The sequence below is a fragment of the Myotis myotis genome, unplaced genomic scaffold, assembly GCF_014108235.1.
Source record: "Myotis myotis isolate mMyoMyo1 unplaced genomic scaffold, mMyoMyo1.p scaffold_m19_p_10, whole genome shotgun sequence".
Lineage (NCBI taxonomy): Eukaryota > Metazoa > Chordata > Mammalia > Chiroptera > Vespertilionidae > Myotis > Myotis myotis.
The window spans coordinates 63598396-63611391 of NW_023416314.1; the positions used below are offsets into that span (position 1 = coordinate 63598396).

The following is a 12996-nucleotide window of genomic DNA, read 5'->3' on the forward strand; positions in this document are numbered from 1 at the left end:
GTGCCATGGGGCACACCGAGGGAGAAGCAGAGTCAGAAAGGGAACATGGTGAGTTCACTTTGGGACCCACAGATTTTAAGATTACTTTGAGCCACTGAATAGGCAACTGGATATTCTGGTCTGAAAGCTCCATGAGCACAGAGCTGGAATTACTGATTTCACAGTCATTTAGCCTAGAGGCAATAATCGAAACCATGGGTGGAGAAATTTTACTTACCTTATAGTTTCTCTAGAACAGGGCATTTAATTTTAAATATACATTGCTTTATTTATTTATGAAGCAAACTTTATCAGGCTCCTACTATGTACAAAGCTACTAAGGAGCTGAAGATAAGTATATGAATTAACCATAAATTGTGTCTTCAAGTTGTGTATGATACATCTGGATATACTGTACATCAGTCATGCGGCTGCTGTGGCTGGTATAGAATAGAGGTGTGTGCCAAGTGCTGTGGAAATGTACAGAAGAGACTGGGTGCTTAAGCGACTGGGGGGTGGAGGAGTGTCACAGAAGAAAAACATTTGCCATAGATCTGAAACAATGAAGAGGTCTTGGCCAAGTAGAGAAAAGGGGGAGGAGAGAGCATTCTTAAGCACAGCGAATAGCATATGCTATGATACTTAGGCAGGCCTGACAGAAATATGTCGCTCCAGGAAATGGGAATCACCAGGAGCCTGGCGAGGAGGATAAAAAGCAGGTGGTAACCTGTGAAGGGTCCTTTATATTCATAACCAGTGATTTTGATTTGGTCCCAGTACCAGCAGGGAGCCAGTGATCTGATCAGGATTTGTGTTTTGTCTCTAGAGCCTTCCTTTGATTCCTCAGGTAGGCTTCTAATTTTTATGGTCAGTTGTTTCTCTTAGTGACCAAAATAAAAACAAAGTCAGTGTCCCCATATTTGGTCAATTCAGTGCAGATGCTCTACTCTCAGTGCCTGAATTCTTCAGCTTTAGGTGACTTGGGTTTAGTGGAGAATTTATTGAAAACAGTCCTATGCTTTTCCTCCTCTTTCTTTCAGTCGATAGATTTTTTTTTTTTCGGTGTAGTTCACATAGCTGCCCTCTGTGATGTTGCCACAAATACTTTGTCTAGGTTTATTGCTCCCTTGGCATTTGGTTAGTCCTCATGACCAGGAAAATATGAAAGAACCGTGACAACCATGCTCATTTTGTTTTCTGGAGTCGACCTTCATTGCCTCTTGGAGCTGGCTGTCCCTGCTACTGGGGATTAACAGGGAAAGTCTGCCTTTGTAATCTGCCTGTAAAGTTCCCAGAATGGGTTCACAGGACCTGAGGGGTGTCTCTGATTAGTTGAGTGACACTTATTAACTCTTTTCCCCTACAGGCTTGTAGAGATTTTCTTACGTTAGCCCAGACCCATAGTAAAAAATGGCAGAAGTCACTGCAGTATGAGCGAGACCAGAGGATCCGGCTGGAGGAGACCTTGGAGCAGTTGGCAAAGCAGCATAACCATCTGGAGAGGGCTTTCCGAGGAGCCACGGTGCTGCCGGCACACCCTTCTGGCAGTGCGGGTCCAGGCAAAGGTAAGAAGCTGGGCTTCTGGGTAGCCTGTTCTGAGTGGAGCCAGGGCGTTTTCTGCAGTTGGTAGAAGAACTCCAAGTTCTCCGGAATCAGTGACTCATGTGAAATGCAATTGGTGCCACGGATTTCCTCTGTCTTTTCCACTGCTTTCTACCACCTGTTGCTTTGTTTGTGACTCGTATTTAAAATCCTGCTGAGCCACGTTTTGACCAAAGTAAATAAACAAGGCTTTTCTCCTTGCAGATCAGTGCTGCTCCGGCAAAGGAGACATGAGTGATGAGGATGATGAGAATGAATTTTTTGATGCTCCTGAGATCATCACCATGCCTGAAAATTTGGGCCACAAGTAAGTTATCTTTGATCCTGATAAGAATAAACGTATCTGACCATCCACAGGTTAGAAATGCTTCAAGGGGAGTATCATACTGAGATCTAGGACCTTTTCCTTGAGTAAGTGGAAACTGTTAGCTTTTTTACCTGACCAGAGATGTTTTAAGTTCAGACATATTTTATTCTACGTGTCATTCGATCACCCATTAAGTTTGTGCAGCATGCTTAGCATTCTGCTTTGTAAAGAATGGCGAGGACCAAACTCTAGTTCTGGTCTTTGTTCTAATTCTCATACATTTCCCATCCGTGTAGACGTACTGGCAGCAACATCAGTGGAGCCAGCAGTGACATCAGCCTTGATGAACAGGTAACTCTTATTTGGGAGTTATCTGAAGTGAGGGACTTGAGGTGTGATTCTCAAGGATTTGCTTGTAACGCACCAAGAGAAACAGAAAGTACTGATTGTTGTTTTTTTAGAAATTCTTTTTAGCATGGGGGAAGGGAAGGTTATAATACTGGGTTTCTGTTCTTTGTGGGAGATTGAATGGCTTTGTTTTGTTCTTAGTACAAGCATCAACTGGAAGAGACCAAGAAGGAAAAGAGAACTAAAATACCATACAAACCCAACTATAGTCTCAATCTGTGGAGCATCATGAAGAACTGCATCGGAAAAGAACTCTCTAAGATCCCCATGCCGGTGAGGTTCTTACACCAGGCTTCAGTGGAAGGGAGCTGCTGTGACGGTCCCTCCCACGGCTGTGGCAATCTGTGCAATGGTCTTTGTTACCCTTTGTCCCTTACAGTGATCTGCTCCAGTGTGAGCTGTGGATCTGGTGTGTTCCAGATCACCTAGAATCAGATGCATTGTGTCAGTAGTTTATTTAAGAGCAGATTCCTATGCTAGCCATGCAAAGATAATAGTCTCTATTTTCAAAAAATATGCGGTTTAAAGGAGACAAACATGAAGATATTTCCTATGATAGTGTTGTTTGAAGTACTGTGCATACAAATGTTTGGGGAGCATAGAAACAAAAGCAGTTCAACCAAGCAGGTGAGGACCATTGCCATGATGTTTGGGCTGACTTCCCTGTCTCCAATTACGCCCTCTTCCAGCCTGTCCACACTGTTGTCAAAGTGATCTTTTTGTTGACTATGTGGTCATGTCACTCCTTAGCTGAAAGTCCTTCACTAGACCTCTGTGGCTTTGAGAGTACACCAGATTCCTTGGTGGGCTTGCTGCTTCCTCCCTGAGCACAAGCTGTGCTCACACATCAGGTGTTCTGGTCATTAGGAATTCCCTTCAGGTACTCGGAGGCCTCTTGTCTTTTCCCGCGGGGCATTTGCACACACTGCTCTTTCTGCTCGAAATTTCAACAGCTTCCCACCCACCCTTGCCACTTTTTTTTTTTTTTTTTAATAAATACCCTTTTCTTCAGGTTTCAGCACAGTTTCATCCATGCATCTGGTCAGGGTGAGATGTTACCTCTCCTGTGCTTCAGGTTCTATCGTTTATGTCTGGGCAGTGTATATCACTTGCTTGTTTAAATTTATTGGAATGACATTGGTTAATAAGATTATATAAATTTCAGTTTTTATGTTTTTAAATGACTGAAAAAATTAAAAGAAGGATAATTTTTCATAACGTGATAATTATATGAAATTTAGATGTTAGTGTCTATAAAGTTTTATAGGAACACAGTGACACTTATTCGATTGCTTCTTGTGGCTGCTTTTGTCCTTCAAGAGCAGAATTGAATGATTGTGATAGAGACCATATGGCCCTCAAAGCTTAAATATTTGTTATTTTACCTTTTTCAGAAAGAGCCTGGCCAACCCCTGCCTTAAACAAATATTAGCTTATCTCATGTCATGTGAAAGTCAGGAAGTAGGTGGCTCAGGGCTGGTACTGTGCTCTGCAGTGTCCAGACCAGGCTCTTTCTGTCCTCTTGCTCTGCCGCCTGTGGCCTCCGTTTCTAGGTCCTACGTGACTGCTCCAATGTGGGCCTTCAGGGTCTCATTCCAGCCAGCAGGAAGGAAAGAAAAGAAGGGCTTGCTCCTGGAAATTGCATAAACCCTTGCACTTCAATCTCTTTGGCCAGAACTTAGTTATGTGGCCACAGCTAGCTGGGGAAGAGGCTGGCAATGAAGACTATTTTTGGTAGCATAACCTAGTTAAAAATTGGGGGTTCTACTACTTGTAGAAGGAGGGAAGAATAGATAGTGGAGAGTGGCTGCAGGTTCTACCCATAGCCAGGCCCGTGGCATACAGAAATACAGAGAGCATTCTCCTCCCCTCGTGGGGCTTATTGACCAGTGACCATGGACTGCGTTCCTCATGGACAGAGACTCTGTCTTATTGTCTTTGTAACCTTGATGCTTCCCCAGTACCTAGCACATACACTGTTTAGCAAATGTTGAAGTGGTTAGTTAACTGGATCTTGGAAAACAAATAAATTTATATGTAAGTGTGTATGATTTCTGTTAGAAAAATGTTGACCTCCAGAAAAGGCCTTGAGTGAAACAAAATAACTGGTTTATTGGGGGCCTAAAAAGATGCCCCACTTGTCTGGTGCCTTGAAGGAAGCGCCTTGGGAAGGTGCCCTGGAGAGGCAGGTCTCCACAGCCTTGGAAACGCAGACCCTGCTTAGAAACCACTTCCGAGTGCAGGTGACCTCCCCGTCCTCCTTTACCATTAGTTCCTTGTTGACTTTGCCACTAGGAATGTGCAGTCCTGTACCTGTTTGCTTCCAGGTCTAGTCCTCGCCCTGCCCTGCCCTGTGCTGTGTCATAGGAAAGCTGGTCCCCCTAGGATGTTGCTCGGACTTCTGTGTCTGCTGGCACGGAAGCTCCACCAGTGCCAGGTACCAGGAGGAGTTTGGAGTAGGGAGAAACTCCAAGGTACTTACAGGGGTCTTAGCTTCTGCCTGATGCCTCAGGCTCTGGACCACAGTAACACCACTGCTTTTCTCTGTCCCTGCTGTTACTCATCTCCAGCTTGTCTTTTTGGGCTGCCCAACTGTCCATCAGCTATATAACCAATTCTCTGCTACCAGTTCTCTGCTTCCTTCCACTTAAAATTCACAGATTCGTTTGTTTTTCTATTAGGCCTCCAAGGGATAAAATGACTGATATAAAAAACTTGGTACTTTTAGAGAAACTATGGTTCCAGGAACAGTTCAGGGCCAGGGTTGTGTATGTGTGAAAAGCAATGATAGCTTAAGAATGCAATGATTCTAGTCTCAGGCAGTGCTCAGATGTCTTTTAGCCATTTGGAGAGGATACCACCCACCCCCAGTTCTGAATGTCGGGAAATATTACTTAGTGTCACCTGAAATTTTGCCAATGAGAAATTTTGTTGGCATAGTTAATCAGCACCTTGGAAGATGGAAGCTCTGTCAGTCTGTCCCCCTCTTGTTGTGCATGTTTCTTGTCACAGTGCTCTTCTGTCAGGGCCAAAAGGGTGACTTTGGAGAGTGGTGCTATTTGTTGAGGGAGGGTAGATTCTACTTCCTATAAGAGCAGTGTTCTAATGTTGGTCCCATGGCTCTGTCTTCATTGGGAAATTTTCACAGAGAAGTGCTTGGTATATTCCTCCGAGAAAAAGCAGGCTCTAGTATACTACCTAGACATGTACAAATACATAGAAACAACATAAAAATATTAATGGTTATCAAGTAATGGTTATCTTTGGCTGATGGCATTTCAGGTAAATTTTTTCCTTCATATGTAATTTTTTAAAAATATATTTGTATTGATTTCAGAGAGGAAGGGAGAGGGAGAGAGATAGAAATATCAGTGATGAGAGAGAATCATTGATGCGCTGCCTTCTGCATGCTCCCTACTGGGGATTGAGCCCAAAACCTGGGTATGTGACCTTGACTGGAATTGAACCCAGGACCTTTCAGTCCATAGGCTGACACTCTATCCACTGAGCCAAACCAGCTAGGGCTTCATATGTAATTTTTAAATTACAAGATGTTTTATAATCGGGAGGACAGTAAATATGAGGGGAGTCTAATCAGGCTCAGGGATTGGGAGGTAGGAGGCTGGACAAAGATGAAAAAGAGATGGACTGTAAAGAAGAGTGTTTTGGTTTGGTTTAACAGAAATGTTGCTGTAGGCCAGCTCTATTCACTAGAAAGGAATTTTTTTTCCTTCTTCTGTTCCCTGGACTCAGAACTCCAGCTAGTGATATCCAGGCCTATTCAGCTGTATTGCAGATTAAGTAAGCTTTATGGGCTAGCCTAGAAGCTGAAATGGTTTGTTTTTTTGTTTTTGTATAGCATTTTTAAAAATAACTAATGTCATCTTAAATCCCAGTCAGTTTAGACAGTAATGCTGTTTTTAAGGCGGATACTGGGGAGACAGTGTCTCTTTTGTTCCCTTCTCTACACCCAGTGAGTAGCATAGGGTCTGACGCACATGAGGGCTCCATAAATACTTGTGGAATGAGTAAGTGAATGCTCAGGTGAATGAACATCTGTCTTCTCCCCAGCAGAAATACACAGATATTCAGTGGTTGAGTGCCCTAAGTTGGCTCTAAGTCCCATTAAGAGCACTCCAGGTCCAAGAAAACAACTGTCCAGCCTCAGGGCTAAGAACTCAGAATCCTGGCCTGATGAAGAACTGAACCGATACTTAGAGATCATCTGGTCCAGGAGTAAAAGCTAACTTTTGTAATGTTTTTGTTTCACTAGCCAAGACATGCCTATACTTAAAAATTACTACTCTTTCTTTCCTCCCTCAACAATGTTAAATACCTAATTTCCTCTTTGGGTATACTTGTGCTAAAATACATTTCCTCTTTTATTCATTCATTACCTATTTTGATGATAGTCTCCTGTGTGAGGCACTGGTAACTGCATATGCAGTGATGAACAGGAGGCATGGTTCCCATCGCAAAGAGTTTATAGTAAATGAAAAGGTGGTGTATACCACTCACTGACATGAACAGTTGACTAGGGAGAATGGATTGCTTCCAGGTTAGGTCTTAGAGTTGTTCTACCGAGCAAAGGCCTCTTCCTAGTGATTCGCTTTATCACCATGACAACTAAGTATGTTTCTCCACCTGCAGAAAAATTAATCTGTCTCCAATAGATGTGTGGGCAAAGTTTTTATATCTGTTTTCTCCTGACAGGTAAACTTTAATGAACCCTTATCCATGCTTCAGCGCCTTACTGAAGATCTGGAATACCATGAGCTGTTAGATCGAGCTGCAAAATGTGAGAACTCTCTAGAACAGCTCTGTTATGTTGCAGCTTTCACCGTGTCTTCCTACTCCACTACTGTCTCCCGTACCAGCAAGCCATTCAACCCACTCCTTGGGGAGACTTTTGAACTAGACCGATTAGAAGAGAACGGGTTCCGATCCATCTGTGAGCAGGTAAAGGTGCCTCGGGGTGGTGATACGTTTTTTCTTTTTTAAGAAAGGCATGATTTGTTGGTTGCTCCTCCCCTCCGCTCCCCTCCCCCCACCACCACTCCCCTGGTGTTGTGTTTGCAGAAATTCCAGTCCCTGTCATCCCACACTGCCTTTTTTTCCTTCAGGCTTCTACGCTGGTATAAGTGTAAAAATGGCAAGTATGAATTTCGGGTGTTCACCACCAGTTACTAGGTAATACCTTCTCCTTTTCCTTCCTTTCTTCTTAATTTGAATCACTGATTTCTTCAAGGTGAGTCATCATCCCCCGGCTGCTGCACACCATGCTGAGTCAAAAAATGGCTGGACATTGCGTCAGGAAATCAAAATCACCAGCAAGTTTCGAGGCAAATACCTCTCCATTATGCCACTTGGTAAGGCCACCATCTTTGTAAGAACTAGTGCGCCCGGAATAAGGAACCTCTGGCATGGTAGAGTCAGGAGACTGAAAGTCTGATTTGGGCCCTGAACCTTATTGCTAGCTCTACACAAGTCATTTAACGTCTCAGCTGTTGATTGAGTGAGGAGGCATGAGGTTTTAAGGACCTATCCAATTATACATTTTTTGTCTTCTTAGCTATATTTAATGCATCTTTAAGTACTATTTTAAAATATAAATTTTAACATACAAAAAGATTCTATCTCTTAACTGGTGTTTCTATCATTACCCTAGCAATTGAGTTCTCTCTGTAAATAAAAAATATTGTGACTACAAGGTGCGGTTTCTCAGCTATCCCTCCCCCTTCTCCTTTCTACCCTCTCTTCCTCTATCGGATGGGTTAGATATCATTTATGTAAAGGTTGACTTCCAGGTAAGAGAAAACTTTATTTATTTTTGTTAATTCTCATCCAAGGATATTTTTCCATTGATTTTCAGAGAGTGGAAAGGAGGGGGAAAGACAGAGAAACATCAGTGTGAGAGAGACACATCAATTGGTTGCCTCTCCTCGTACACTCCAACCAGGGCCAGGGATTAAGCCTGCAACCACGGTACATGCCCTTGACTGGTATCGAACCTGGGACACTGCAGTCCTTGGCCTACGCTCTATTCACTGAGCCAAACCGACTAAGGCAGGAAATTTTATTTTAAAAGATCCATACCCTAGCTGGTTTGGCTCAGTAGGTGGAGTGCCAGCCTGCGGACTGAAGGGTCCCAGGTTCGATTCCCATCAAGGGCACATACCTCCATTGCAGGCTCCTCCCCGGCCTGAGCTGTGGTTGGGGCTTGTGCAGGAGGCAACCAATTGATGTGTTTCTCTCACATCCAAATTTCTCTCTGTCTCTTCCCCTCTCTTCCACTCTCTCTAAAAATCAATGGAAAAATATCGTTGGGTGAAGATTTAAAAACAAACACAAAACATGAAAGATCCTATTGGATGACAAGTTAATTTTGCTCCAAGATCAAGAAGACCAGGCCTGAGAATAGGAATCCTAATAAACAATGTTAGAGAGTCTGTATTGTAGGGGAAATGTAGCAGAGATTCTCCATATTCTGTTGAACTAGAGCAGCCCACGTTTGGCCATGTGTGTGCTGAAGAGCAAATGTCGATCTACATAAAAAGAAACCCAAAGCAGGCAGAGAGAAACCAAATAGCTCTATAGAGTCATCTGACAGCACCTGCCTGAGCTCCTGCGGCTTTCTGTGTCCTGGTTCCATATTCCAGGAAGCCTGGCTGCAGTGTTTGATTAGTGCACTGCAATCATCTTTTTTTTAAAAAATATATATTTTTACTAGAGGCCGGTGCACAAAAATTTGTGCACTCAGGGAGGGAGGGGGGTCCCTCAGCCCGGCCTGTGCCCTCTCGCAGTCTGGGACCCCTCGGGAGATAATGACCTGCTGGCTTAGGCTTGCTCCCGGGTGGCAGAGGGCAGGCCCAATCCCTAGGTGCAGCCCCTGGTCAGGCTCAGAGCAGGGCCGATTGGGGAGGTGGGGCGCCGCCCCCTGTCATGCACAGAGCATGGCGATCAGGAGGTTGTGATGCCACCCTCAGTCACACTCAGGGTAGGGTCGATGGGGAGGTTGCGGCACCACCCCCTGTCACGCACAGAGCGGGGCCAGTCGGGGTTGGGGCACTGCCCCCTGTCACTCAAGAGCAGGGCCCATCGGGGGGTTGGGGCTCCATACCCTGTCATGCACAGAGCAGGGCCAATCAGGGGGTTGGGGCGCCGCCACTCTCACACTCAGGGCAGGGCCGTTGGGGAGGTTATGGCTCTACCCCGTCACACACACAGCAGGGCCCGTCGGGGCATGGGGGTGTTGGGGCGCCGCACCCTGTCACACACAGAGCCGCAGGGCGATCAGGGGGTTGGGAAGCTCCCCCCTATCAGGCACATAGCAGGGCTGATCAGGGAGTTGGGGCGCCTTCCCCTGTCACGAACAGAGCAGGGTGGATAGGGAGGTTGTGGCCCCGCCCCCTGTCACACACAGAGCCGCAGGGCGATCAGGGGGTTTGGGCGCTGCCCCCTGTCACACTGATCCCGGTGCCGGGAGGCCTCGCGGCTCTGCTGATCCTGGTGCTGGGAGGCATATTACCCTTTTACTATATAGGGTAGAGGCCTGGTGCACGGGTGGGTGCCAGCTCGTTTGCCCTGAAGGGTGTCCTGGATCAGGGTGGGGGTCCCCATTAGGGTGCCTGGCCAGCCTGGGTGAGGGGATGATGGCTGTTTGCATCTGGTCACACCCCCTTCAGGGTGGGGTTCCCCACTGGGGTGCCTGGCCAGTCTGGGTGAGGGGCTGAGGGCTGTTTTCAGGCTGGGGGTGACTGAAGCTCCCAACTGCTCCTTTTTTTCTTTTTTTTTTTTATTCTGGGCCAGCTTTAGCTTTGAGGCTTGGCTCCAGCTCTTAGGCCTCCGCTGCTGAAAGTAGGTTTCTGGCCTTTGCTTACAATGTTGTGATCCTGCTGACTGAAGCCAGGCGGACTAAAGCAGGTTTCTGGGGTTTTGTTTAGCTTCTATATTTGTTACATAGTTGCTTAGAGTTGCAGCTCAGAGGCCTGCAGCGGCAGGTGGGGAACTTTGGAGTCCTCCGTCACTGAAGCAAGCAAGCCTCATGTTAGTTTCAAGCTGCCTGGCTGCCGGCCGCCATCTTGGCTGGCAGTTAATTTGCATATTGCCCTGATTAGCCAATGGGAAGGGTAGCGGTCGTACGCCAATTACCATGTTTCTCTTTTATTAGATAGGATTGATTTCAGAGAGGAAGGTGAGAGGGAGAGAGACATAGAAACATCAGTGATGAGAGAGAATCATTGATTGGCTGCCTCCTGCACATCCCCTACTGGGGATTGATCCCATAACCCAAGCACATACCCTTGACTGGAATTGAACCTGAGACCCTTCAGTCTGCAGGCGGAGTCTCTATCCACTGAGCCAAACCAGCTAGTGCAGCACTCGTTTTTTTGTTGTTGTTGTTGTTTTTTTAAATATATTTTATTGATTTTTTTACAGAGAGGAAGGGAGAGAGATAAAGAGTTAGAAACATCGATGAGAGAGAAACATCGATCAGCTGCCTCCTGCACATCGCCTACTGGGGATGTGCCCACAACCCAGGCACACGCCCTTGACCGGAATCGAACCTGGGACCCTTCAGTCCACAGGCCGACGCTCTACCCACCGAGCCAAACCAGTTTCAGCAGCACTCGTTTTTTTTTTTATGAGTTCCTTTTCTCTCAGAAACAGAAAATATGGCAGTTATAGTGAAAACTAGAAATTAGCCAGGAAAAAACCCAGGAATGTTTATAATTACAAAAGGAGAAAAGAAACTGGAGTGTTAATTCTGCTACTTCATGATTAATATGCAAAAGGCTCTTAGATGAAAAGGAGATCAAGCACTTTTGGTCTTGATCTTTTATGGGGACCTTTAAAAAGGTTCTAATTGTTTAATTATCTTTGAAGCTAATAATTTCAGAAGTATTAAGTTAATAGTAGTAAATACCTGGGATGTTCACACCTAATTTTCAGAACTAGGGTCATATTGTAATATGATTTTTCACCTGCGAGGCCACCTGAGGATCTCTAAGAGGGTCGTGTGTATATTTAAAAAATAGGAATAGCCCTGCTGGTGTGGCTGAGTGATTGAGCATCGACCCATGAACCAGAGGGTCACAATTTAATTCCTGGTCAGGCTACATGCCTGGATTGGGGGCTCAATCCCCAATGGGGGTATGTAGAAGGCAACCTATCAATAATTCTCTCTCATCAATGATGTTTCTCTCTGTCTCGCCCTCTCCCTTCCTCTCTGAAATCAATAAAAATATCTTTTAAAAAATCCCCTTCATATCCCCTTTTATCTGCTCTCCCAATTTCTAAGTGTTTTTTTTATTAGAGTGTTTAATCAATTTACATTTATTATAAGTACTGATTAGGTAAGGATTACATCCACTATTTGGTATTTTTTTGTACATCCTATGTCTTTTTTGTTCCTCTATTCCTCCATTAGTACCTTTTTTGTATTAAGTAGATATTTTTTAAATTTACCATTTTAGTTCCCTTGTTATTTCTTTTACTGTATTTTTTTTTTTTTTTTGTATAGTAAAGGTGGAATTTATTAAAGAACAAGTACAGACTCCCACATGGGGAGGGGGAAAGCGTCCCCTTTTACTGTATTTTTAAAGATATTTTCATAGTGGGTATCCTGCGTATTACAGTTAACTTCTAATAATCTAGTGCAGGTTAATACCAATTTAATTTCAATAGTGTACAAAAACTTTGCCACCTATATGGATCCATTACCTTTCCCCTCCTTTGTGCTTTTATTTTCATACAAACTGTATTTTTTTTTACATATTAACATAGTTTTATAACTGTTCCTTTATGCAGTTGTCTTTTAACTCATATAGAAGAAAAAATTGCAAGCAAAAAATACATTTGTACCGTATTTTATATAGTTTGATTGTAGTTTTCTTTACTGATCTCTTTTATTTCTCAATGTAGATTTAAGTTACTGTCTTTCATTTCAGCCTGAAGGACTAGTATTTCTTGAAGGGCAGACCTGCTAGCTAGGCATTCTTTCAGGTTTTGTTTAGCTGGGAATGTCTTATGTTCTTTGTTTAATAAGAATATGTTTGCTGGATATAGAATTTTTGGTTTGACTATTTTTTACCTTTAGCATTTTGAATGTACATCCTACTGCCTTCTGGCCACCATGGTTTCTGACAATCTTCTTGAGGAGCACTTCTATGTAGTACATCACTTCTTAGATTCAAGATTTGTCTTGTCCTTGTCTTTTTTTTTTTAAATATATTTTTATTGATTTAAGAGAGGAAGTGAGAGGGAGAAAGAGGTAGAAACATCAATGATGAGAGAAAATCATTGATCAGCTACCTCCTGCATGCCCCACACTGGAGATTGAGCCTGCAATCTGGGCATGTGCCCTTGACTGGAATCGAACCTGGGACCATTCAGTCTGCAGGCTGATGCTCTATCCACTGAGCCAAACCTACTAGATGTTGTCTTTGTCTTTTAATAGTTTATTATGATAGATCTCAGTGTGTGCTCTTTGAGTTTATCCTACATGGAGTTCATTGAGCTTCTTGGCTGTGTAGGTTAAGGAGTTTGTCAATTTTGGGTAATTTCTGGCCTATATTTCTTCAACTACTCCAACTCTTATCACCATTTCAGGCAGCTCTTGTGTTAGAGCATCACTTGCCACTGATGGTTTTGATAATCACCCAGGGAAAAGGCTATTCAAGGTGACCAGGCGCTGAGTC

The 12996-nt window shown here is 44.1% G+C and overlaps 1 protein-coding gene across 1 annotated transcript in view; it reads left to right on the forward strand.

The window, feature by feature from the left end:
- LOC118664983 (oxysterol binding protein) overlaps positions 1-12996 on the forward strand; it is a 35257-nt gene that overhangs the window by 11409 nt on the left and 10852 nt on the right. The window contains exons 4-9 of the mRNA XM_036325758.1: positions 1346-1544; positions 1786-1888; positions 2185-2239; positions 2438-2569; positions 7010-7255; positions 7545-7665. Coding sequence (XP_036181651.1) covers positions 1346-1544; positions 1786-1888; positions 2185-2239; positions 2438-2569; positions 7010-7255; positions 7545-7665 — 856 coding nt within the window. The remainder of the gene's footprint in view (positions 1-1345; positions 1545-1785; positions 1889-2184; positions 2240-2437; positions 2570-7009; positions 7256-7544; positions 7666-12996) is intronic.